Here is a 24,119-nt window from a genome sequence, read left to right on the forward strand (position 1 = left end):
TTCAGAAGGTCACCTGGGAGGGGCCCGGAGGCCAGGATGCTGGAGGGAGTGCCCAGGAGGCGCCGGACGTGATCACAGGTCAGGGTGGGTGAGCTGCTCCTGAAACGGGCAGTGAAGGGGTGGGACCTGGGGTCTTGGGGAGCGAGCGCGATCCCAGGGCACAGGCTTCAGAGGGGCCAGGACTTGGGGGGAGAAAGAGTGGTCCGCAAGCAGCAGCGCGGGGCTGGGAGAACGCCCCGCCCACCTGCGTGCTTTGTGGTGCAGGGGGAGACGTGTCCCGGGGGAGAGCCAGGGTAGCTCCAGGGAAAGGGAGCCTTCGGGAGGGTCTCTGGTGTGAGGAACATTGCCCCCAGCCCTCACAGAACAGGATTCTGGAGGAGGAGTCTGAGAGGTTGAAGAAGAATAGAAGAGCCCTTCCGATCCACAGGTTTCTCACTACTGACGTTTCGGGCAGGACGGTTTTCTGCGGCAGGGCTGTCCTATGTGTTGTAGGGTGTTTTTCAGCATCTCAGGCTTGTGCCCACTCGATGCCTATGGCACCCCGACCCTGCTCGGTCTGATAACCAAGAATGTCTCCAGACGTTTCCAGATGTCGCTGGGTGAGGGTTCCCAGTGGTGAGCCAGCGGGTTACTGGAAGCATGGAGCCACGTGGGGATGGATCCACTGGTGTTGAGGATGGGCTCCCAGAAGGGAAGGCTGTAAAGGATGCAGATGAGCTTCGCTCTGATGGTCCCTTAGGGGAAGGTGGGTGTCATCACTTGCAAGTAGCTCCTTCTCGAGACTGGCACTTAGCTACTTTCTCCAAGCGAGTCAGGAATCTCCCCCTCGATTTCACGTATTGTAAGATACTCAGAAACCTTGGAAATGAGATTGCCGTGTCCCTGTCAGTTACTTTGCGGAAAGTTTCCTGCAGTCGGAAGGGGTGAGGGGAGATGCCTAGAAACAGGCGCCTGTCATCTTCGTTTCCAAAATGCTGAATTCCGAGCCCTAAACCAGTGAGTTTAAAATCCAGCCCAGGTCGGATTCTGAATTAGATTGGTAATACTCTGCTTTGTGTGCGTATAGAAAAGGAAACAGTGATTTAATTGAACAGAGATAGTTCATTAAGGAGGAGAAGTATTAAATGGATTTCCCTTTCTTGTTTTTACATTGGCAGACGTATCTGTAAGTTGGGTACCCGTCTAGCTTTCAACAGTGTTTGACAAGGCTGTACCATAGTTTCTTTATAGGCAAGTTCACAGGTGTCTGAGCTGGATGCACAGACAGTATGATGTCCTCAGGTCCTACTCAGTGATCACTCAACGGAGCTTCTGGTTGTGGATTGGTGAGTGAAGGTTCCAGGCTCTGTCTCGACCTCGCCTTGTTGAATATCCTTTCCATCGATTTGGATGAATACACAAAGTTGTGTGCTCAGAACAGCCAATAAGACCTAAGACAATTGTGAAGAATAACGAAGTGTGGGGACTTGCCCTACCTTATGAGGTACCGAGGTGACTAAAGTGCCATAGCGTTCAGGACCATGTGCTAATAGAACACAGACAGGTGAAAAGATTACTGGAGAAGAATAGAGAACCCAGAAATAGAGCCACCTCACATATATGGAAGCCTGTTACATGACCGTATAGCTTATGTATATATTCTGAGCATCTTAAAAAGAGATATTGGTACCCACCTTAAAGAACTGCTGGATGATGGAAGGGACCCAGGTGTCCCTATTATAATGCTGCATCCACCGCGTGCCCAGCATCGGGCAGCTCAGTACGGGGGTGAGCACCTTTAGCTGCCCGGGGATACAACCATGCCAGCTACGTCCCGATAACGGACAGACGGCCAAGGGCAGGAAGCACCAGCTTTAGGATCAGTAGGGCTTCAGAGATGAGAAATGTTAGCTTGGGAGAGATTGTGACCTAAGGATTAAGAGGCGTAGTTGGGAATGAACATTGTGCATTGACTTGAGGGGACACCCGAGGGACAGAGTGAACTAATGAAACGCCAGCCGTGCTGCAGCAGAGGGCAGCTGTCTCTGCCTGCGCCCCTCACCTGCCTCCACGATTGGAGGGTCATTGGGACCATTGTTTCCCCATGGCCTGTCACCACACCCAGCCCAGGATGGGTTCTTAACGCTTCAGAGTCAGAGAGGATGCAGTCAGAGGGTGAAGACTTTTGAAACCTGGGCAGCAAATACTTGAAATGTACAAAAATATCCATTGTAAGGTTTGAGCATTGACTAACATGTGAAAGGGTTGCTTTACGATCAGCCAGTGGTCTCGGGGTCCCTGGACCTCTTAGCGACATCAGGCAGCTTCTAAACCCTCTGAAATTGCGCACAGGTATTAGCTAGACGGGCTTTTTTTTTTTTTCTTTTTCTGGGATGCCTACAGCTTTCATCTGATATTCAGTAGGATCTAGTATTTTTTTAAAAAATGTATGTAAGAATTGCCACTTTTAGAAGATTCGTATTGCGGAAGACTGGGACAACTTAAAAGGTGGCAAGCCAGCAGGAGAGAGCCCTCCTGCAGTTAGCTGTACCGTCCAGGCCTGGGGGGTAAGGATCGGACCCAGGGTGAGTGTGGCTTCAGTGGAGAGCAGGTGGGAAGTTGGAAAGAGAATGCAGAAGAAACGGCCACTTTGTGGATAAAGATGCAGCCTGGAGCCCCAGACTCCTTGAGGCAGGTTGTCCTGTAGGAGCCGTGGGTTGACTCTTCACACCCCTCCCAGGACAGGCTCCCAGAGGCCTTTGCTCCACAGGTGACGGGGATATGGAAAGAAGGTTGATCTTTCCGACCGTGCAGAGATGGGACGGGATCGCTGGTCTTAGGATATCAGGAATTTGCATCCTAGGGCACTCCTGGAGCCATATTTGTAGCTAAAAAGATACTGTGTCCTTTGACAGTTCTCAGTACATGATGAAATGTCCTAGAACATCAGAAAATGAAAGGATTTTAAATTCATTTTGATTTCGAATATCTTTATATTTGAAATCATGTCATCCTTCTGTTCAAAATCCTGCCAGGCTCCCCATTTCCCCCAGAGTAAAAGCCAGGGCTCTAGACAGTGGCCAAGCCCCTTCCTCTCTCCAGTGCCATTTGCTGTGAGTCTCCCATCCTCACTGGCCCCGGCCACTGGCACCCCCCTCTGCTTCTGGAACACACCAGGCGCGCACACCTGGTCTTCGGGCCAGGTTCTGGCAACTTCCTCCTCCCCGAGGTGCACATTCACCTTCTCACGCCTTTACCATCTTCAACTATTGCCTCACGCGTCACCTTCTCAGTGAGACCCACCCTGTCATTTAAAATGGCAACTCCCCCTCACCGCGCTGCTGCCTCCCCAGTGTCCACCCTTCGCGCCCTCCTTTTCCCTCTCCAGCTCTCACCACCTCGTAATGAGCTGTGGGTTGTGGCCTCACTACTGTGTCAGTGCCACTCAGACGGGAACCTTTATCTGTCTTTCTCAGTGATGGATCCCAAACATCTGGAAAAGTGGTGGCCCACAGTAGGCGCTCAAAAAATATTTGTTGAATGAATGAAATATATCGCACAGAACGTTCTGTCTTTTGAGTTACAAAGATGCTGAATCACGAAATACAGAATTCTTAGAACTTTGGAGGTGTTTAGATGGTGTTCCCCCATCACTTTCTCTGGGTACTTTTCCGTTCTTTTGAATTCCATGTCCATTTCAGGTGTTTTCATGGCATTCTGTTCTTCTCTCTGATAAAGTAAAAACAGACATAATAAATTGAGAGTTTCACTTCCAGTGAATGATCACATTTGTACACTGGTTTTAAAATTTTGTAAGTAGCTTCTGTGAATCAAAATTTGGCAGGTCTACTATGGACTTCCAACCCTATTGCTGGACATCAGTGAGAGAGGGAAGTGGCATGCCGCTTTTCACTACTAATAAACTAACGTACAGCCATACCTGATGTTGGGGGTAGAGGGCAGAGAATCAGGAATGCCTTTATCTTGTATGTACACACACGGAATCAACCCCGTTTAAGATGACACTTTCATGTGTATTCCTAAGGGTCTTCACTTCATTCCTACTATATCACAGTAATTACGGGAAGAGAAAAATAAGGAAAAAGCTTCCCACCTCCCGCTTTCCTTTTCCAGAACTCCAATTATGCAAAATAGAGAACTTTATAAGTAAGACAGAGAAAGAAGTATCATAGGATACTGCTTATATGTGGAATCCAAAAAAATGGTACGAATGAGCTTATTTACAAAACAGAAATAGGGTCACAGATGTAGAAAACAAACTGTGGTTATCAGGGGGGAAGGAAGGAGGGATAAAGTGGGAGATTGGGATTGACATATACACACTACTATATATAAAATAGATAACTAATAAGGACCTACTGTGTAGCACAGGGACCTCTACTCAGTACTCTGTAATGACCTGTATGGGAAAAGAATCTAAAAAAGAGCGGATATATGTGTATGTATAACTGATTCACTTTGCTGTACAGCAGAAACTAACAACATTTTAAATCAACTAGACTCCAATAAAAATTAAAAAAAAAAAAAGTTGGAGAAGCAAAGGCCTAAAAAATAAAAAAGAGAGAGAGAGAGCTTTAAATTCTCCAGAGCATAAGGATGACGCCAAGAGGAGAGCCTGCTTTTGAATTGCAGGGGCGCTGTGACCTTTAACACGGGATGCGCTGGGCCTCCGGTCCAGGTGTTGTTTGCGGAGCATGATTTGGCACTGGAGGAACGTTGCTGTAGTACTTTTGCGAAGTCTACTTTTTAAGTGTTGACCTTTGCGTTCTTTTGCCTTTTCCGGTCCGGTGGCAGACACGGGGCTCGGTGACTCCGTGTGCTCCAGCCCAAGCATCTCCAGCACCGCCAGCCCCAAGCTCGACCCGCCCCCCTCCCCTCACGCCAACAGAAAGAAGCATCGGAGGAAGAAAAGCACCAGCAACTTCAAAGCCGATGGCCTCTCAGGCACTGCTGACGGTAAGGCCTCCCGGGACCTCGGGGCCAGAGTCCGCGTTCCTGAAAATTAATTTTTACTTTTTTCTCATTTGTGGAATCATTTATCCTCAGAACCACAAGTACACAATAACGCAGGTCAGTGCGTGTGCTTTTTGTAAACAAGGTGGTGCTAGGGGACCCTCTCTTCACTCACTGATGCTCGAGACTGTCCAACCGCAGCAGCTGTCTTACCTCCTGGCAGTTGTGGCCTGGTCGATGGTGCCGCTGGTGTCCCCTTCGTAACACCTGGTCAAGTAGTTCGGTCTTCCCCGACCCCGGCAACCTGGGGTCGAGGTGTCTGCTCCAGCCGAGCTGTGCCATGTTGTCTTCCTCCAAAAAAGATCGGCGCCTCCTAATTTAGGAATCTTCCCTGACACCGGTAGACTTAACTCTAGTACGACAGCCACTCCGATGCTGACTTTCAGCGACGTGTGATGATAAACGCCCCTTCTGTTAGCGTCCGTCGCTCTTTTTGTTTTGTGAGCTGCATTAGTATTCCCGCTGACACAGTTTGTCTTGCTTCTCCTTTGACTTGTTGAAGTCGGGTTTTATTCTCAGCGATGGCCCGATGTGATCTTTCAGAAGCGGCCCCTTCTGATGGACTTGTGTTCTTTTATTCCATGGATGCAAGTGGAGATACACACGCATGCACACGTACACACACGTTATGGGAGGTGAAATTAATGTAGTTTCAATAAACAAGTTAAACGGATACTTCAGAGGAAAATTAAAATTCCCAGACATGGTTGTATAACATGAATAATTATTGGTGAGACCAATAGTAGTAAAAGGATCTGGTTTCAACAAGGATTCCACGTACGCTGGAAATACCCTCATAACCGATATCCTTTTTCTCTATTTCTGCCACACTTTTTCTGAATACTCTTTTGTTCAAACTGTAAGTTTCAGTGTTAAAGAAAGTGCCTGTTCCCTCCTAATATCCAAAGATGAGCCTGTAGACCCACAACGTATATGTTAGCAGGGAAGGAACAGAGTTTACAGTACGTGCTCTGTGTCATTTACCATAATCCTGTGAGTTGGTTGGTGGCGTTTTCATTTATAATGAGGAGACTGGGGTTCAGAGTGTCAGGGAGCTTGCTGGGGCTCCCACGGTGGCAGGGAGGAGTCTGAAAGCCCTTCTTCACCACATGTCTTACCGTTTTGCTTCCCATAGCTTCCTGCTAACAAGTTTAGCCAATAAAAACCAATTCTCTCCTGTTATGAAAAATGAGGATGATTCTATTATATCAGCAGTGGTGAAAAATAATGATTATGGATCAAAGCACCCACCCAGACACCACTGACCTCCCCCTTTGGAAAAGAAATCGGCCACAGATGCTGAGCATTGATGAGACACCTTCCAACAACTTCAGCAAAAAGCCCCCAGCCATGCACAGATGGCCACACCCCACCAACAAAAGGACTGAGGTAAAGCCAGGAAGATGCATGGCCTCTCAGCAGGGTGGGGAACCTGTGCCCCACATACCCAGGGGAGGAGTAAGATTTGCTCTATGGAAAGGCCTCATGCCCATTTCACGGATAAATATCGTACCGTGTCTGTCATGTGTTTCCAACCAATGCCTTTTTCCAGAAGTGTCTGCCACTTGGTAGAAACTGGTGATCAAGTCCACCATTCGCTACATTACACACATTTTACACATTCTAGTCATCCCACCCACCCGCTGACATAGTGAAAGCTGTGTGAACAAGATACAGACTGAAAGTAAATTAGTAGTGGTTGCGTGTTTAATCGGGCTGCGGGTTCAAGTCAGCATCCCGGTCATCCAGTGAGTTTGCAGAAAACTTGCCAAGTGACTGTAGGCTTGTCAGACGCCTGAGATGTTTCCATCTTCCACCGCCTGAGTTACTGAGGTTGTACTGTGTGCTCCAAGCAATGGCCTGTGACGAGGCTGAGTCAGATCCTCAACCCCAAACCAACCACAGACCCTTTCATTAAAGGGCCTTACTGCTGAGGCAGTGATGCAGACAGAAAGACAGACTCCCGGCCACCAAAGAAACACCCAATTTAGAAACCACAGCAGCATCTCAGGCATGAACGATGAGTGATGGTTGTGTGTGTTCAGAAGTTCAACACTAATGATTAGAGAGGAAGCCGGGCCTCACTTTGTAGTTCAGAGGACTGTCTCTGTGATGCCACAGTGTGACGTCTTTCCAACAGAAAATAAGACAAGTTCTCGGTAAAAAGAAAACGTATCATTTTTCCCAAGGAAAGGTTACCTACCGACCTATAAATGAGTCATTTTTCAGAGACAGGCTGTATTGCATTGTATCCAAGGCACACGATTTTTCTTTTCTTCACATTTTCACATCCCTGAAGTCAGAATGCATCGTTCAATTGAGATAATTTTCGATTCAATGATATACAATATTTTTTGGTACTCTTAGCAACTCTTATTAGTCTAAGTGTATTGTGGGAACCATCAAAACTAAGCCTTCTCTTCTTTGAAATGAAAGCTAGTTGTATATTTTTAGAGGGCTGTTTAATTTTAATTGTAAAATAGTATTTCTCTTTCCTGCAAAGCACTATGACTTATTATTACCAGTATATTCTCTTTTGTTTGACCTCGTGCTGGAAAGTCGCAATTGCAGATGCAAAAAGTGCTCTAGATGGTGTCCATAAAGTAGGTGAATTGTGTAGTTTTTGACATACCCCATTGGAACAGATGACTAGACTCAAATCTCTTTAGAGTATAAGAAAAATAAAATTCAGCTATTTCAGTCAGGGTCCCGGGAAAACATGGCACCCTCAACTGGGTCGTTGATAGGAATTTTCCACAGGGACTATCTACAGAGGTGTGGACAGGGTGTGGGAAGAGCTATAGGGATGGTGCAGACTCCCAGTGGGGTGACGGGGAAAGGAGGGGCCGGTTATGAGGACCCAGAGAGGGCGGTGTCTGGGGGAGGTCTCCATCAGGAGCTGTGTCCTTCAACAGAGGGACATGTGCCACCCCAGTGACCCAAAGGGTGAGGGGGCGCAGGGGAAGCGCCTAACCTCACTCTCCTCCCTGCCTCTGGTCTCATGCCGCCACCTCCTTGACCAGACCCAACCAGAAGCCAAAGGGTGTGAGAACTACTGCTGCCGCCACCCAGGCCTGCCTCTGAGGGCGTTGGAGGGCAGGTGGAGGTGAGCCAGCGGAAGCCGTGTGCTGCCCACACCTTTCACGGTGCCTCTTACAAGCCCCTGGGCACGTCTGTCCGCTGATCTTTCATCAGCACGGTAGACCGGAAGCCTCTGTCCACCGTGGCCCCCGAGGGCCTGGCCTGAACCCCGCCGAGGGAGGAGTCAGAGCTCCCCAGATGCACTTCTGAGCCGTCGCCCAGCCAAGTCCGAAAGGGAGCCCCCACGCCCTTCCCAGGCTCTTAGCTGAGCACAGAGGTTCTAGCGCTGGATATTCCTTACCTTTGTGTCATCTTTGTTCAGAAAGTAAAGGCTAAAGTGTATCATCAGTATTTATGCTGCCTGAAAAGCCAGAAACTCTCTGTCCACCTGGGGATCCTTGGTGCTCCTGGTGGAAATAAGGATCTTCCTTCCGTGAATTTCTCACTGCCCTGGCCCTCATCAGACTCGATTTTAGTAGTTCTTTTCTGCAGAAGAACAGTAGTTCTACACAGAATGGTAGAAAATGCTGTCACCTTGGGACTTCCCTGGTGGCACAGAGGTTAAGAATCCACCTGCCAATGCAAGGGACACAGGTCGATCCCTGGTCCGGGAAGATCCCACATGCAGCGGAGCAACTAAGCCTGTACGCTACAACTACCGAGCCTGCGCTCTAGAGCCTGCGAGCCACAACTACTGAAGCCCGCGCACCTAGAACCCGTGCTCCACGACAAGATAAGCCACCACAATGAGAAGCCCACGCACAACAAGGAGTAGCCTCCACAACTAGAGAAAGCCCGCGTGCAGCAACAAAGACCCAATGCAGCCAAAAATAAATGAAAAAATAAATAAAATAAATTTTTTAAAAAAGAAAGTGCTGTCACCTAAATTAAGAACAATCATTTTCTTATACTTACAGTTTAAAATGAATGGACAAAAGACCTGTATGCAGAAAACTATGACACTGATGAAAGAAATTAAAGATGATACAAACACATGGAGAGATATACCATGTTCTTGGATTGGAAGACTCAATATTGTGAAAATGACTATACTACCCAAAGCAATCTACAAATTCAATGCAATCCCTATCAAATTACCAATGGCATTTTTTATGGAACTAGAACGAAAAATCTTAAAATAGAAACTCTACAAGCAATAAATGCTGGAGAGGGTGTGGGGAAAAGGGAACCCTCCTGCACTGTTGGTGGGAATGTAAATTGATACAGTCACTGTGGAGAACAGTATGGAGGTTCCTTAAAAATCTAAAGATAGAATTACTATATGACCCAGCAATCCCACTACTGGGCATAAAACAAATATCGTATATTAACATATATATGTGGAACCTAGAAAAACGGTACAAATGAACCGGTTTGCAGGGCAGAAACTGAGACACAGATGTAGAGAACAAACGTATGGACACCAACGGGGGAAAGCCACGGGGTGGGGCGGGGGGGGGTGGGATGAATTGGGAGATTGGGATTGACATGTATACACTGATGGGTATAAAATGGATGACTAATAAGAACCTGTTATATAAAAAAATAAATAAAATTAAATTAAAAGTTTAAATTTTAAAAATTAAAAAAATTAAATAAAACGAATGGAATGAGTCTAGTGAATTGTAGGAGTAGAATCTATGACTGAAGAATTCCTTTATGAGTATTTTGAGTTCCAACATGGTCACTGGGCTCATATATAATTATTACTGTCATTTAAAGAGTCAGTATTGTAAAGTATTCCAGCCCCTTCCTTAGGTAAGTGTGGAAGAATGGAGAGGTACAAGCTAGTGTGGGTGGCGTATGTCATTTAAAGCAGAAGTGCCTCAGACAGGTGGGTGTGTGCAGGACTGAGACCTGAGGTGTGTCTTTGGGCAGGTGAAGGGCTGCCATGCTAACTGCTGGAGGACCCGATGTACTTCTCCAGCGCATTCTGCATCGCCGGGCATCTGGCCCCCTATCTACCTACCTGGAGGCTCCCCCAGGTTTAGATCTGTTCTTTCCATACATACAGTCTCTAAAAATATGTGAGAGTTTTTCGAATTCTGTGGCCCTGTTTGTAATGATATGCACCTTTGTGATGTTTTTATCTGGGAAAACGACTGTTCATTAAGAACGTCAGAAATAGGGCATTTCGCCGTTGAGTTTAACTTTGAGGGGAAGCTTCTTAGGAACCAGCATCCTCCAGCCTTACCATTAAAAATGTGAAGGTGGTATTATTAACCTTTTTCAACAAAACTTCTGAATCCCGAATACTACTTGTCTTCTTATTTAATAGACCATTGGGAGCAACAGATATTAAAATATCAGTGACGGTCTTGATTTTAAATCGGATTTGATTTGCTCCGGACTATTAGTTATATTTAAGAAAATGGGTATGTTCAGATCTGGGTGCTGATCTCAGTGATGATCGTAGATCAACAGAAGTCAGTCCACGTGTCGGTAAGCAAGATGGTGACACAGCATAAGAGGCATGGGGGCGTCCTAACTGTGTTCAAACCACGGAAAGAGAGCCCGGAATCACCCTGGGTGGCCCTGATGGGTTCCATTGGGACCAATGGGTGGAAGTTTCAAGGAGGTGGATTTTAGTTCAGATACTAAAAGGAAAACTTCGTAAGAGCCGGGGCTGTCCTGAGAGGCAAGGTTCCTGGTCCCCTTTAGCAAGTCCAGCGCTGGTTGGGCCACTGTAGTGGAATCCGGGTTCTAGAAGGATGCTAGCCCCAGGGGCCCTGGGTTCATGGCCAGAACCAAGTTGAAGGGTATGTGCCTGGAAAGCTCTTGGGTAGTGGGGATTTTGCAGATCTCTAATGACTTGCTGTCTTTTGGCATTGCCTTTGAATCACCCTCCTTTCTGGGTACCTTCTTATCCAGGGTTCAGGAGTGAGGTTATTGCGGCTGAAATGTACCCGTGGTCTCTGCGGTCCCAGTTCTGTGGTTCCCCAATCTGGTGGTTCTCGTTAGTTTTATAACATTCATGCAAGTTTGCATCCAGTGTTAATTTTCCTGTTTCCCCAGTGAAAAGGCAGAAGTAGAGAGAGGTTAAGTGGCTTTCTTGTCCAGGGTCAGGTTGCTGGTAGGTGACAGAACTGTCTCTTGATTCTCTGCCTCAAACTCTTTCCACCAGGCAAAAAGCAAGTCTTTGAGGTGTGTGGAGCGGCTTTTGAATCTAGGAGTGGGGCAGGCAGAGTGGCTTCCTTGATATTTCTCAGATTCCATGTAAAGACACTGACTTTTATATGGATCATCACATCTGGAAGTTGTGTAGCAAAGATCTTTCTTTAAAAATGCAGGGCCAGTCTGGATTTACCCAGTCTGATTATACAAGAGGGTATGCAGAAGTCCTGTTGTTGTTGTTGGGGTTTTTCTGTTTCTTTTTTGTGAGGTTTTTTGTTTTTTTTGGTCCCCTTGGGTTCATGGTGCTTTTTACTAAAGGTCTCAGAAGGAGATTTATTTTATCCTTCTCATCTCCACGCCCTGGTTGTTCATTCTGGGTCTTTATAGACTCCTTGTATGGTTGATCCTGGATAGATATTGAAATACTATCCTGTAGAGAAAAAGTCACAACTGGCCTTTGTCCATTACAGTAGAAAAATTGCCAATCACAGCTGTACCCACTAAGCCATCAGAGGTGAGGTCTCCAACAGGTTTACAAATTACATTAACTTCAAGTTGCAGAGGCCAGACAGGACTTAGTTTTCCTTCGTTCTTTCAGAGAAGAACCTGACTTTGTGAATCATTTTATTCTTTCATCAAATATTAAACAACAAGCACAGAGGAAGCACTGTGTGTTTGGCTCCGTGGGAGACGAGAGAAATAAAACTCAGTTTCTCTCTCACCCCAAGGCATTCATAGCCTTAATATGGGAAGAAGACTTGCACCAGAGACTGTACCTAGGATTTCAGGCAGAATATTTAAGAGAGGCGTGGGTGGTCCAGAAGAAAGACAGCACAGCATTGAGTTGTAAAGGTTAGGGGAAGCTAACATGTTGTAGAATTTCATTGTAGATTCTGCAGATTTAATACGTAATGGTTATCTTATTTAATAAAATGCCACAAAAAGCATCACTCCTTCATTAAATGTCTTCTATTTACAACAGCCTGAAACACCAGTGGTAGTGATTGAATGAGTCACAAAACAAAGTTTTGTTTTCACTTAGATGCTAAGAAAACAGATGTTGCTGTAATTGATCAGTTACCTTTTATCTTCTGAAAAAATTTCTATTAACTAGTTGATATTTTGGAAGACTTTGGACAGGAAATGAAGAATGATTACGCAGGAGCATTGTACAACAGTTTCCCTGCATACTCATTTTTTTTTATATACATAAATTTATTTATTTTTGGCTGTGTTGGGTCTTCGTTGCTGCACGTCGGCTTTCTCTAATTGCAGCGAGCGGGGGCTACTCTTCCTTGTGGTTCGCGAGCTTCTCATTGTGGTGGCTTCTCTTGTTGCAGAGCACGGGCTCTAGGCGCGCGGGCTTCAGTAGTTGCAGCATGCGGGCTCAGTAGTTGTGGCTCGTGGGCTCTGGAGCGCAGGCTCAGTAGTTGTGGCGCACGGGCTTAGTTGCTCCACGGCATGTGGGATCTTCCTGGACCAGGGCTCGAACCCGTGTCCCCTGCATTGGCAGGTGGATTCTCAACCGCTGTGGCACCAGGGAAGCCCCCTGCGTACTCATTTTTACAAGAAGGCAGTCCACAGGTGTATCACAGCTCGGGTTCATCTGTGACCATTGGGTCATGTTGAGGGTTGGGCAGTTTGGGGCATCAATGGTAATTTGGGGATTTTGCACAGAATGATTAGGAGAGCAGTTTTGTTGTTTAAGTGTCTTGTCACCAGGATGTTCTCACCTTTCCTCTCTCCTTGGGCACAGTTAACGTGCTGGTTACTCCATGTTAGATGCGATGGTGCGCACATGACTGGCAAGAAACCCATGATGGCCAAGGAGCTACCACCATGGCTTGCTTCTTGTCCACAGGGGCTTTCTCGTGTGATTCGTGTGATTTTGTATTATTTGGAGGTGTCTAGAGGGGAAAGCTAGGAGAGATTATGAAAGCTGTCAGGTGTGACTCTTGTGGGTCACTCTTGGATCTCCTATTTGTGAACATTTCAGCAGCACTCCTTATCTACCCCTTGTTACAATTTTGGCAGTTACCTTCAGTGAAAGGAAAGAAAATCAGAAGTCTCCATCATCCATTCCATCAAAATTCCATAATCAACAGTAATTTCTTCTAACAGGAAGGACTTCTTAATTGAACTTCCTTGTTAGTAAACTAGTTGGTACGTGCCTCTAAATCAGTAAGCTGAGCAGTTAACTAGAGCAAATGGGAAAAACCAAGAACTGGACCATCTTCCTGGATGATATTCCTAAAATGCAGCAACTTTGATGAGGGAGCCAGGTTGGCTGGGTTTCTTCGCCCTTGAGGCGGAAGTGATAGGAGACACTGGATATTCTGATGGACTTGCCTACTTCCCACAAACCAGATCATTTTTCCAAAGAGAGTTCTCAGGTTGTAACTCCAGCTTCCACAAGAATGAACTTGCTAAAATTGAGTAGACCTGGGTTTACTCTAGACATTGACATCCTAGACGGGGCACAGTTGACTCAAAAGCCATCCTGCAGGGTACAGTCCTTCTGACACAAACACACACAAGCTGTCAGTGCTCACAGATCCTTTGTGGAAGTCTGTGGGTCGGAAATAAACAAAGATGAGTTGATCACAGTAGGAGAAGCCAGAACAGAGGATTCCCATCATGATGAGCTGACAACAAGAGAAGGATTTTTTGGTCCTTTTTTTTTTTTAAGTACACGCAAACTAAAGAGTTAGATTCAGTTCCATGAAAGTGCATTAATCACCTACTGCAGGCCAAGAGCTAGGCCTGGGACTGGATGGAAAAGCGACTGAGGGCCCCTGCCTTCAGCGTGCCCACTGTCTGGTGGAGAAAGCAGATCTCTAAATAAGCCGTGGCCACCTGAGCAGCCTGTGCAGGGAGCCCAAGGGACCTCGACCCAGCACCCTGGGTGTTGGAGGCTCCAGAATGAAATATCTGCTATTCCAAAAAAGGGAAAAAATATGAAAAGTGAACACATGCTAAATCTTGGTATAAGGTGGCTTGGAGCTCCAGGGCCCTGCGGACACTCCTGATGTAACAAGACATACTCAGCCTCCTGCTGTACATAAGAGTGGACTCGCCTTTGAAAGGTGCAAACTGCTCTCAAGCTTGCTGTCTACAAGTACAGATCTTCGGCCGACCCCAGTTCCTCTTATTGGCCCTAAACTTAGAGCTGCTTTTTCTGCATGAATGACCCACAGCCTCCAATGTCCATCAGGAGGACTCAGGACAGGCATTTCTCCCCAGGCATCCTGGGGTTGGAATTCTGCCGGAGGGGGGGGACCCCGAGTCAGCCGACTTTTAGGGGATTCCAAGATAATCTCTCAAAGTCATCTTCTTGATGTTCTCAAAATGGTGGAGCTGTCAGAGTCTTTGGATGTCACTTCATTCAGCTATGAAACTGAGACCCAGGGTGTGATGCAGTTTGCTCAGACCAAGGTCCAAGAGGGGCCTCAGTGCACAGAGAGTGCCCTCGCTCTCTGTCTCTCTCTCTCTCTCTCTCTCTCTCTCTCTCTCTGTCTTATAAGGCCACTAACCACATCCCATGGGCCCCACCCTCACGACTTCATCCAACCCTAATTATCTCTCAAAGTCCTCATCTCCAGGTGTCATCACATGAGGGTTAGGGCTTCAACAGATGAACTTTGGGAGGACACAAGCATTCGGTCCACAAAGCCTTGTAACTTTCTATTCCTATCTGTGGGCTTCATGGACGCGGTCACTGCGGATGACGCCTGTTCTGTTCACTGCCCCCTCGCTCCCCAGTGTCTTGCCTCCCTTGTTAGAATAGGTCTTTAAGCATCAAAGAAGGAAGCCAGGATTCAGTGCCTGCTCTTAGACAGGTGTTACCTCATTGCATCTTTCGTACAACCCATAGTGTCCAGCAGGGAGGTGGTGTTATCTCTGTTTTCACAAATGAGGACAAAGGTTCGGTGACGTTAAGTAATTTGCCAGGGATGGGCAGGTGAGTGTGAACTTGGGGTCTACATCAGGCCTCTAGGACTTGGAAGTCTGCATGGCTTGCCTTGTACCTGTGCTGTCCACCTGGAAAGGCCTTCAGCGGCTTGGGTGTGAAGAGGAGCCTTTTCTGCAGGTCGTGGTTCAGCCCTGTGTCTCCTGGCACTGCGTTTCCCCATCACAGCTGGTCAGGGGCTGCGTGCCCATCACCCCCCACCATTGCTCTTAAGAACTTGGAAGCGGTGATTCCCTGACTAATTTTGATCTCAGCCTCCTTTCTCAGGACGCTTGTTGTGACATGGCTTCTTTACAAGCAATGTTGCTTTTCTCACTATGTCTGTGTGTGTGTGTGTTGTACATTCCATGAAGGATGCAGATCACTGCTTCAGCTACTCTGCGGACAGAGCATGCAGGATTATAGGACAGGCAGGGGACATCACGTAACTTTTTTGAACTTAGGGATGTTTAACTCAGATGCAGTAAGCCCAGCTTTTAAGTTCGTTGTGAGGATGATATCCTTTGTGGGGTTTTGCACAAGGGGAGTGAGCGTTTTTCAGGGCAGTTGGAGGGAGAAGGGGAGCTCTTGATTAAGCTCTCCCCATCATTCACTGGAATCCTGCTTTGCTGATTTAAGTATGATCAGATGTCTGCCGCACCTTGTTGCCGGGTGTGACCACCGCGCGCTCTCATTTTATTGCGACCTGTGATCGACGCTCTAGAGTGGGTGTGGCTCGAGATCAACTCGGTGCGTTTATTTAGGAATCTTTGCTAATGCGCCCCTGCCTTTCAACTCCACCCCTTTCTCGTCTCAGACCTATAACAGGCCCCAGGTATTAAAGCCAGGGTGTCATCACCAACGAAAGAATCAGGTACGGTGCAAACTTCAGGCATCGCCACCGAGATACACACACAACCTAACAAGGCTTCTTTTGTACTTGGGACATGGAGAAAATTGGCCATTTGTCTGTGGGGTAATGGGCTTTGCTGCCATATGAAAATCTCTCAAATGGTTAAATTCAATGACATTACCTCAGAGTTCATGAAAGCGACTACCGCACACAGTTTAATTCTATTTAATTTTTTTAAGGGGGAAAGAAAGCAAAGGGAAAATGTTTTAGTTTCTCTTAAGCTGATGTCTCTCTGCTTTTTCTTAAAAGTGCCTTTCTAGTTGCCACACAGCGACGTGATCATTATCCGCTGCCTCGTTGCCTTGCTGCCTCTGCGTGCAGTAAAATACAAGAAAAGAGAGAGAGAGAGACCAGGGGAGCTTGTGAAGTATGACTTCCTATCCCAAGACTCATTGCCTGCGATTCGTACCGCTTGACAGTAATGATCTTATTACAGTACTCTGGACCTTGAAGAGATTTCGTGAGGAGAGTGAGAGGACGAGCCTCCATGTAATCAAGTGGTGCTGAATATTCCACGCGTTTTTGATCACACACTGATTGGCCACAGTTCTAGCCCATCTTCTAGTCAATTATGCATGGCCCCTGTGCTCTTCGCCTAGTCAGAAACAGAGATGGCTGGTGTCTGGATTTTGGCAGGCAGCCAGGGATTTGAAGTGCCGCGCACACCGTCCTCCCAGGATAAGTGCTTTTGAGTTGGAATTGATTACCTTTCCTTGGGTTTTGCCTAATAGCAAAACTGCATTTGGAGAGGGTTTCAGGCGAAAAACGGACGTATTAGCCATTTAGAGCGTCGGAACTCCTAGTCAGTTTTTAGGCTTCCCTTGTTTCCGTCTAATTTCTGTTTAATGGTAGCATGTTTGAGGATACTGAAGGTATTTCATGGCATTGGCCGCCGAGCACACGTGTTGAGCATGGAGGACAGATTCAGTTACGGAACCACTGTGTTCGGGTCCCCGGATTCATCTAGGGAGGCTTCGAGCTTTGGGGAGATAAGATCTCTGTCGGTTAGCTTCCTTCTCGGCAAAAAGCATTAAAAGAGGTAATGAGGGCTTCCCTGGTGGCGCAGTGGTTGAGAGTCCGCCTGCCGATGCAGGGGAAACGGGTTCGTGCCCCGGTCCAGGAAGATCCCACGTGCCGCGGAGCGGCTGGGCCCGTGAGCCACGGCCGCTGAGCCTGCGCGTCCGGAGCCTGTGCTCCGCAGCGGGAGAGGCCACACAGTGAGAGGCCCGCGTACCGCAAAAAAAAAAGAAAGAAAAAAAAAAAGAGGTAATGAATTCTTCCCTCAGGCGACTGGCCTGTCTTCAGTAATTGTGGGGAGTGCATGTCGACATGGCTGGGTTTTGTGAACTCTGCTGTCTCTGCCCAAAGGATTGTCACCACATCGTTTCCCCGGTTGTGTACCTCCCCTTATTGGTCTCGAAGACGAGTGATATTTGAAAGGGTGGGATTTTTTCCTGCCAGCACGATCGCTGACGTTGCCCATTATGAAGCTAACTCAGTTAGGCACGTGATAATATGCAGAAAACTGTTGTAAACCGAGATTTTTCTTCCTCATATGTCATACTCTTAATTCAGATTCTTGGTGTGTAGATTGTCTCAGAGTCATCAGCTAGGAAAATGTGAACGTTCTTTCTACTGTTTTGTGTATGAGGTGAGGAACTGGCCATGCCCAAGCCAGCGATCAGTGTGGGATGTTTTCAGAAATCTATCTTGAATCCACCAAGGGTTTGGTGCTCCCCGTGGCCTCGGTCATTGGGGGGACGTAGAGGATGGAACCCTCGCGTTGCACACTGGGCACCTCGATAACCTGATTTGACTCTTCTGAATTGAATAAGTAGGTAGCTTTGTTCTTTGACTTGGTTTCCATTTGGATTGGCCTTGCTTTCTGCAGGAGGGAATGCTTTTCCACGTCACTTGACTTTCTGCAAAATCGAGGTGTACTGTAGGCATGGTTACTAAACAGCCCTAGGAGAACCTACCAGAATCCTTAACTTCATGTTCTGCACGTGTACACACGCACGCACGCACACACAGAGGATTTCTTTGTTCTCGATGTCATGAAAATAAAATATCTTCTATCAAAATTTAGATTTCGTGATGTTTCTTTAAAAGAGAAAATCACAAAACAGAAAACCACGGTTGACCATCTGTTAGCAGCAATCATTGCGCCCAGTTATTGACCCCTTGCTACACATCAGCACTGCGATTAAACGCTCTGTGTGTCCTCTCGTGACCCTCACAGGAAACTCCTGCTTGAGTCTCCACAGCGACCACCCCTCCCTTTGAAAGTTCATGTGTGTCTTTTCAGTGGTCTCCCTCACTCCAAATCTTGGCTTATCTAGGACTTTCCCTAAGGATTAAATTTATATAAAACAAAGAATTGTACAGTAGGCTGTCAAAAAGGATATTTCTTAATTATAATAAGTTAATATTCAAGCCATTAAAAATGTTTGTCGTTTTACCCCTGGCAGTGTTTCAGTAGATTGACAAAATGTATTCTTATGGCAGTTGGAAAATACCAAATTCACAATTAGCAAATGGTTCAAGTTTTAAGGTAGGAACTTTAGAAAGCTGGCATCCACTGTGACGACCTGATTACAGCCTGGTGTTTTCACCTGAGCAGCTGAATCCAGTGCTCACATTTAAAGAGAGAGAGTCAGTACCTCGAAAATACAGTTTCATCACGAGTGCAGAATACGTGCTGTCATTACCATGTAATTACCCTGAAAAGGCCGATTAATTAAAGAATGTAAACAATTAAAGTCAGCTACTTTCTTGAATCCCTCCACCGCTTCCCCAAATGTTAGTTTTTGCCTCACTGTGGGATCAGACTCCTGCAGCAGGAGTGAGAAGCGGGGAGGGAGCTCACCTGCCCGTGGTCACCTGTTGATGTGCCTGCGTTAAGAGCCACCATGGTGGCGGGTGGCCTGGGACCTTTCCTTGAACAGCTTGTAAACGGTGAATGAAGCCTGTAGCATCGTTGCCTCTCCACGAGCACGGAGACGGGTGTTCGCAGCCTCCCTCCTGTTCTACTCGCCGGGAAGGGACGCAGACATGGTTTGGCCCCGTTTGTCTTTGAACGGCATAGAAACACCCCCATCACGGGCCCTCATGGAGGAGAACAGAGCCACCCCTGCCGGGGCCACCATGTCCTCCAAACCAGGAGTGGTTCCAGGATGTCCATGGAGGGTCATTGGTTTTCTGTTGGAGATGAATATGTTGTTATCATCAGTAACTTGCTACCTTCTATTTCTGATCACAACAAATCAGCTTAGTTCGCCCAGGAGAGCTGTGTTTTTCCAAGTTTCTTTGCTTGAAGAATTCTAAGGTAGCATCTGAAAGCCATTAATTTATGGGCCAAGTCTAGTTCTTGGTGTCACTTTTTTTCTAACCCCTAAAGTCTTTCGAATTACTCCTCCCCACAATAAAGGTGGACAAGCCCACTGTGACATGTGAGGGCACATCCCGTAGTGCTGGAGTCCGTGTTGAGGTGCTGGCCACTGCAGGGCCATCAGGTGGTCTGCACAGAGGAAGCTGGGAAGGGAAGGCCGCCCCGGGAGAGGCTCGGGTCTCCTGGGACGCCGGGGCCGGGTGTGACCCCAGGGGACAGGCAGGTGGGAGCTGAGCAGAGGCTCAGGTGTCGAGGAAGGACCGGAGCTACTGCAGGGAACCCTGGACTGGTATCAGGAGGGGCCGTCGGGCAGGGCTGCTCCAGGACCTTTCCCTGGGGCCCATCCTCTGCTTCCAGCCCTTCCTCCAGGGCTGCCCTCCCCTCTCATTTCCCTCATTCTTGCTTCTCTTTCCTCAGTTCACTCTTTCTCTTTCTTTCTCCTTCCTCCATCCAAGAGTTTTCTCACTTTTTTCTCCCTTCTCTTATTTCCTCTTTTCCCATCCACACCGTCGTCGTCTTTTTCCTCCCTTACTTTCTTATTCTCTTCCCTTACTTTTTTTTATTTTGGAACTTTTGTGTGGGGGGGGGAGTATGACATAACACTTGCCATTTCTGAGCATACAGGTCATTGACATCGATTACATTCACGGTGCCCTGCAACCATTGCCACTAGCTATTTCCAAAATGTTGTCATCACCCCACATAGAAACCCCACAACCATTAAGCAATAACTCCCCGTCTCCTCCCGCAGCCCCTGATAACCACTCGTCTGCTTTCTGTCTCTGTGGACTTGCCTGTTCTGGACGTTTTTTCATATAAATGGAATCATATGATATTTGTCCTTTTGCATCTCGTTTCTTTCACTTAGCGTCACGGTTTCAAGGTTCATCCATGTTGTAGCCTGTGCCAGCCCATCATTCCTTTGTGCTGCCAATACTCCATTGTGTGGATAGACCACATTTTGTGTGTCCCTTCAGGTACTGATGGACACCTTTCAGCTGTTGTGTGATGCTGCAGTGAACACGGGCATGCAAATATCTGTTTGAGTCTCTTTTCAGGTTTTTTTCTACCTATACCTAGGAGTATGCGTAGCTTTTTGAAGAACTGCCAAGTTTCCTCTTTTCTTACACTGCTGTCTGACTTCCCTTTTTCCCTCTTCTAAAATAGGAAATGGAAGAATCTCCTACAATTGAGTGAATCCACTTTTTGGCTCCCTCTTAATTATAGAAATCTATGACTTTAATGTGTTTTTAAATCATTCCCGTTTTTCTTTTTGAAAAATCCTAAGTACCCTGAGTTAAGACTTCCTTTCATTGGCACGTGAGTGATGGTTGGTCCCCTTCCCTGCCCCCGTGGATCAGTCGCAGACTCCCTAAGGTACTCTGGAATTTCCCATCATCCCATGCTCTTCCCCACTGGGAGCCGGTCTCTAATCTCGAGGGTCAGTGTTCTCTGGACGGCCTGGCTTCTCTACCGAGCAGCAGTAGTTACGTAGTCAAGGCACACGGGCATCTCTCCCGTTTCAGTCTGACTGCAGAGGTCAGCTTTTCCATCATCTCTGGGACACTTGCATTTTTTCTATAACTTCCCAGTAATGAGCGGCCCAGTGGGCAAATGGAATATTAAAGACCAGAGACTATTGTTTCTTTTTCCGCCAACCTCCCTTGGGCTGTGATTAGCTTCTCTGTTTCGCTGCAGAATTAGTGACTTAGCATTCACTCCCCTTCGGTCGCCCCCTCATTTCTCTGTGGTCATTGCGTGTTTATTTCCTAGATCGGGTGTCACTGTCACCACTGTGATACTCACCATTCAGGGGATTTTCCAGCAGACGATTTCAGATACCTGGCACTAATCTCAGTTTTTTTAAGACCACTTTGGGCTGAGTGGTGATGATTCTCTAGTTCTGTGCCTCTTTGATTTTATGTTGTTACAAACTTTGGTTTCGGTCTGTTAAGGAAAGCATCAGATCACTTCAAATGCCATGTTTTCGTGTTTCCCTCGACGGTTGTAGTTTTTTGGGTTTTCTGTCCTTCAGAATTTAATCCCCTCAGGCCTCCTCTCCTTTATCCCTCAGATAAAGTTGTGAGATTATCATCATTTTATTTAATAGTAAAAACTGGCCTCAAGACTTAGGCAATACCAGATCTTCATAATGTGTTACCTCTAGTAACCTCCTTTGATCTTGGAATTTAAGGATCTTTAAATCAGATTAATAACAGACACTTACTGGCCGTTTGCTACCCAGAGGACACTGTTACATGCTGCTTCTGAGACCCAGAGACCAGCTAGGGGCAGCCCTGCCGACTGAGAGCTTGTGGTCCGGAAAGAGGGGGAGTGATGTGTATGCGGTCCTCCCCGAGGCCAGCGTCCCCAGCTCCTTGGCCCCCCGGGGACTTTCTAAGGCCCCGATTTCTGAAACGACATCCCAGCTGCTGTGGCGGGAGGGGGAAGACGAGAAGAGGGGGTGATGACAGCAGGAGGGTCACCGGTAGCTCGGCAGTGACGCACGTAAGGGAGAGGTGGGCCGTCGGGGGAGGATGTGCTCGGCTGGGGGAGCGTTGTTCAGGGAAGAAGGCCTGGAAAAGGGTGCTGTGCATGGCGGTGCATGGGCGAGGAGGCCCCACGTGGACTGTGCAGAAGCTGCAGGCTGTGGGGGTCAGGAACTGAAGCAGGACAGTTAGGGGCGTGCCTGCCTGAGGGTCACAGCTGGAGAAAGGAGGGAGTGCAGGAGACCGAGAGGACAGGGGCACTGGAGGACCCTGTTGTGGGGAGAAGGAATGAAGATGCTGGCAGGCCAGGTAGCCCCTGCGGGAAAGGCCTGCAGGAGTGAAAGGCTCCGGAGGCAACACCAGGGGTGGCGGAGCCACGGGATCGCTGTGGTCCAGGGGAGGAGGAGAGCGCGTGGAGAGGCCAGCCGGCCAGCCAGCTCCCTGGACAATGTTTACATCACTGATTGGAAACCAAGATTTGGGTTCAGCTGGCCTGCGGGGAGCCTGGGCGCCAGGTGATTGCAGCTGAGCCAGGAGTGAGAACCGGAGGTCCCGGTGAAGGTCAACTAGGACTGTGTCACGGATGAACACGCGCAAGGTTCAGACACAGCAGAGTGCAGGTCACACGCCAGGGCCTGGCAGCCCCCAGAAGACGTTCTTACGACTTGACGTCATCATCCTGCCCCGGGTGCTCTACCATTAGGATCCCTCATCTGTTATATTGGTTTTATATTTTTCCTAATTTTATTGGTTTAAACCAAATTTCAAACATACACAAGCTCAAATATCATTATCTGTTTTCTTAAACAACATACCAGAATTAGTATTTGAGCTGCTGTTTTCAAGGCAAGTCCTGCCCCTTGAAAAGCACCTGCCCCTCCCTCTCTACATGACCTACTGCTGTAGCCGGCCACATAGACAGACAGGTGGAATGTCCACCCTCTGGAGCAGAGCACCCCCTAAGAAGCTTCCCTGCTGTCTGTGGCTCAGGAATTAGGACAGAAACAGCCGGGAAGGCTTGTCTCTGCTCTGCGGTGTCTGGGACCTCCCCTAGAAGACTCTAAATCCAGGGGCTGGAAACGTCTGGAGGGCCGGTCACCACGTGTCTGACTGTCGGTGCTGCCTCTTGGGACCTTGGCCGTCGGCCGAGACACCTACACGGGACCCCTCCACGTGGCCAGGCCTCCTCCCAGCACGGTGGGCCAGCATTGCGGGAGCCACGTTTCCTCCTGTGTCCTCGCCTCGGAGGACGCATGCTGTCCATCTCTAGGAAACACGAAGTCCTGGTTCCAGGCACACTCCTGCCGGAATGTGGCAAGATTCTAGAAAAGCCTGTGAACCCCCATACTGCTGTTGCCATTGTGGAAAATGTGTCCCAGATAGTAAATAAATATATGATACGTCCGGTTGTGATCAAGCAGTGGAATGAGATGAGCCAGAGGAAGAAGAGTCAGGTGCACCAGGTTATCTTCTCGGGGACAGGGGCCCGGAAGGCTCCCGAGGAGACTCGGAGCAGAGAGCCCGCAGAGGCGAGGCTGGCGGCAGGTGGCCCTCTGGGGTCCGCGTGTTCCCGGCGAAGGAATCATGATCTCGCTCTAGTTCTGGGGCCCTCATTAAACTCAGCACTTGTCTCTAGTCAATATAGTGATCTATATGCATGTTTACGTGCTACCGTATCATTTTAAACAAGCTGACTTTCACTTCAATCTCAGCGCTGGAATTGCTGGTAAAATAACTGGGGAAATATTTTATTTCTTTTAAGAATTGTTGGGAGTCCCCTGGCGGTCCAGTGGCTGGGACTCAGCTGTTTCAACTGCCGGGGCCCTGGTTCAATCCCTCGTAGGGGAATTAAGATCCCACAAGCCACACAGCATGGCCAAAAAAAAAAAAAAAAGAATTGTTATACGTTCCTTATTTCTCCAGTCTTTAATTTCAATATCTGCTAGCTTGTTCCCCACATACAATTATATTCCCATATTTACAGGATTTATTCTTTCCAAGCAGCACTATGAATCAGAAAATCGTACTGTTTTTAAAAGTGGTCCAGAGAACCACCACATACAGAGGGATGCTCAAGAAAAATGGATCCCTTTTTACGTACGTCACTTTAACAGTTTAAGATAAAGTAGATTAAATATTTTAAAGTTTTTAAATAGTTTTATTCTGCAT

The 24,119-nt window shown here is 47.6% G+C and overlaps 1 protein-coding gene across 6 annotated transcripts in view; it reads left to right on the forward strand.

Annotated features, from left to right (window-relative positions):
• AGAP1 (ArfGAP with GTPase domain, ankyrin repeat and PH domain 1) overlaps nt 1-24,119 on the forward strand; it is a 544,600-nt gene that overhangs the window by 420,085 nt on the left and 100,396 nt on the right. For 4 of the 6 annotated variants that reach the window (XM_024752791.1, XM_024752792.1, XM_024752793.1 and 1 more), the window contains one exon: nt 4,795-4,956. The exons of the other annotated variants lie outside the window; for them this stretch is intronic. In XM_024752791.1, the coding sequence (XP_024608559.1) occupies nt 4,795-4,956 (162 nt within the window). The remainder of the gene's footprint in view (nt 1-4,794; nt 4,957-24,119) is intronic. 6 annotated transcript variants of the gene reach the window in all.

Source organism: Neophocaena asiaeorientalis, unplaced genomic scaffold, assembly GCF_003031525.2.
Source record: "Neophocaena asiaeorientalis asiaeorientalis breed wild unplaced genomic scaffold, Neophocaena_asiaeorientalis_V1.1 scaffold294, whole genome shotgun sequence".
Classification (NCBI taxonomy): Eukaryota; Metazoa; Chordata; class Mammalia; order Artiodactyla; family Phocoenidae; genus Neophocaena; species Neophocaena asiaeorientalis.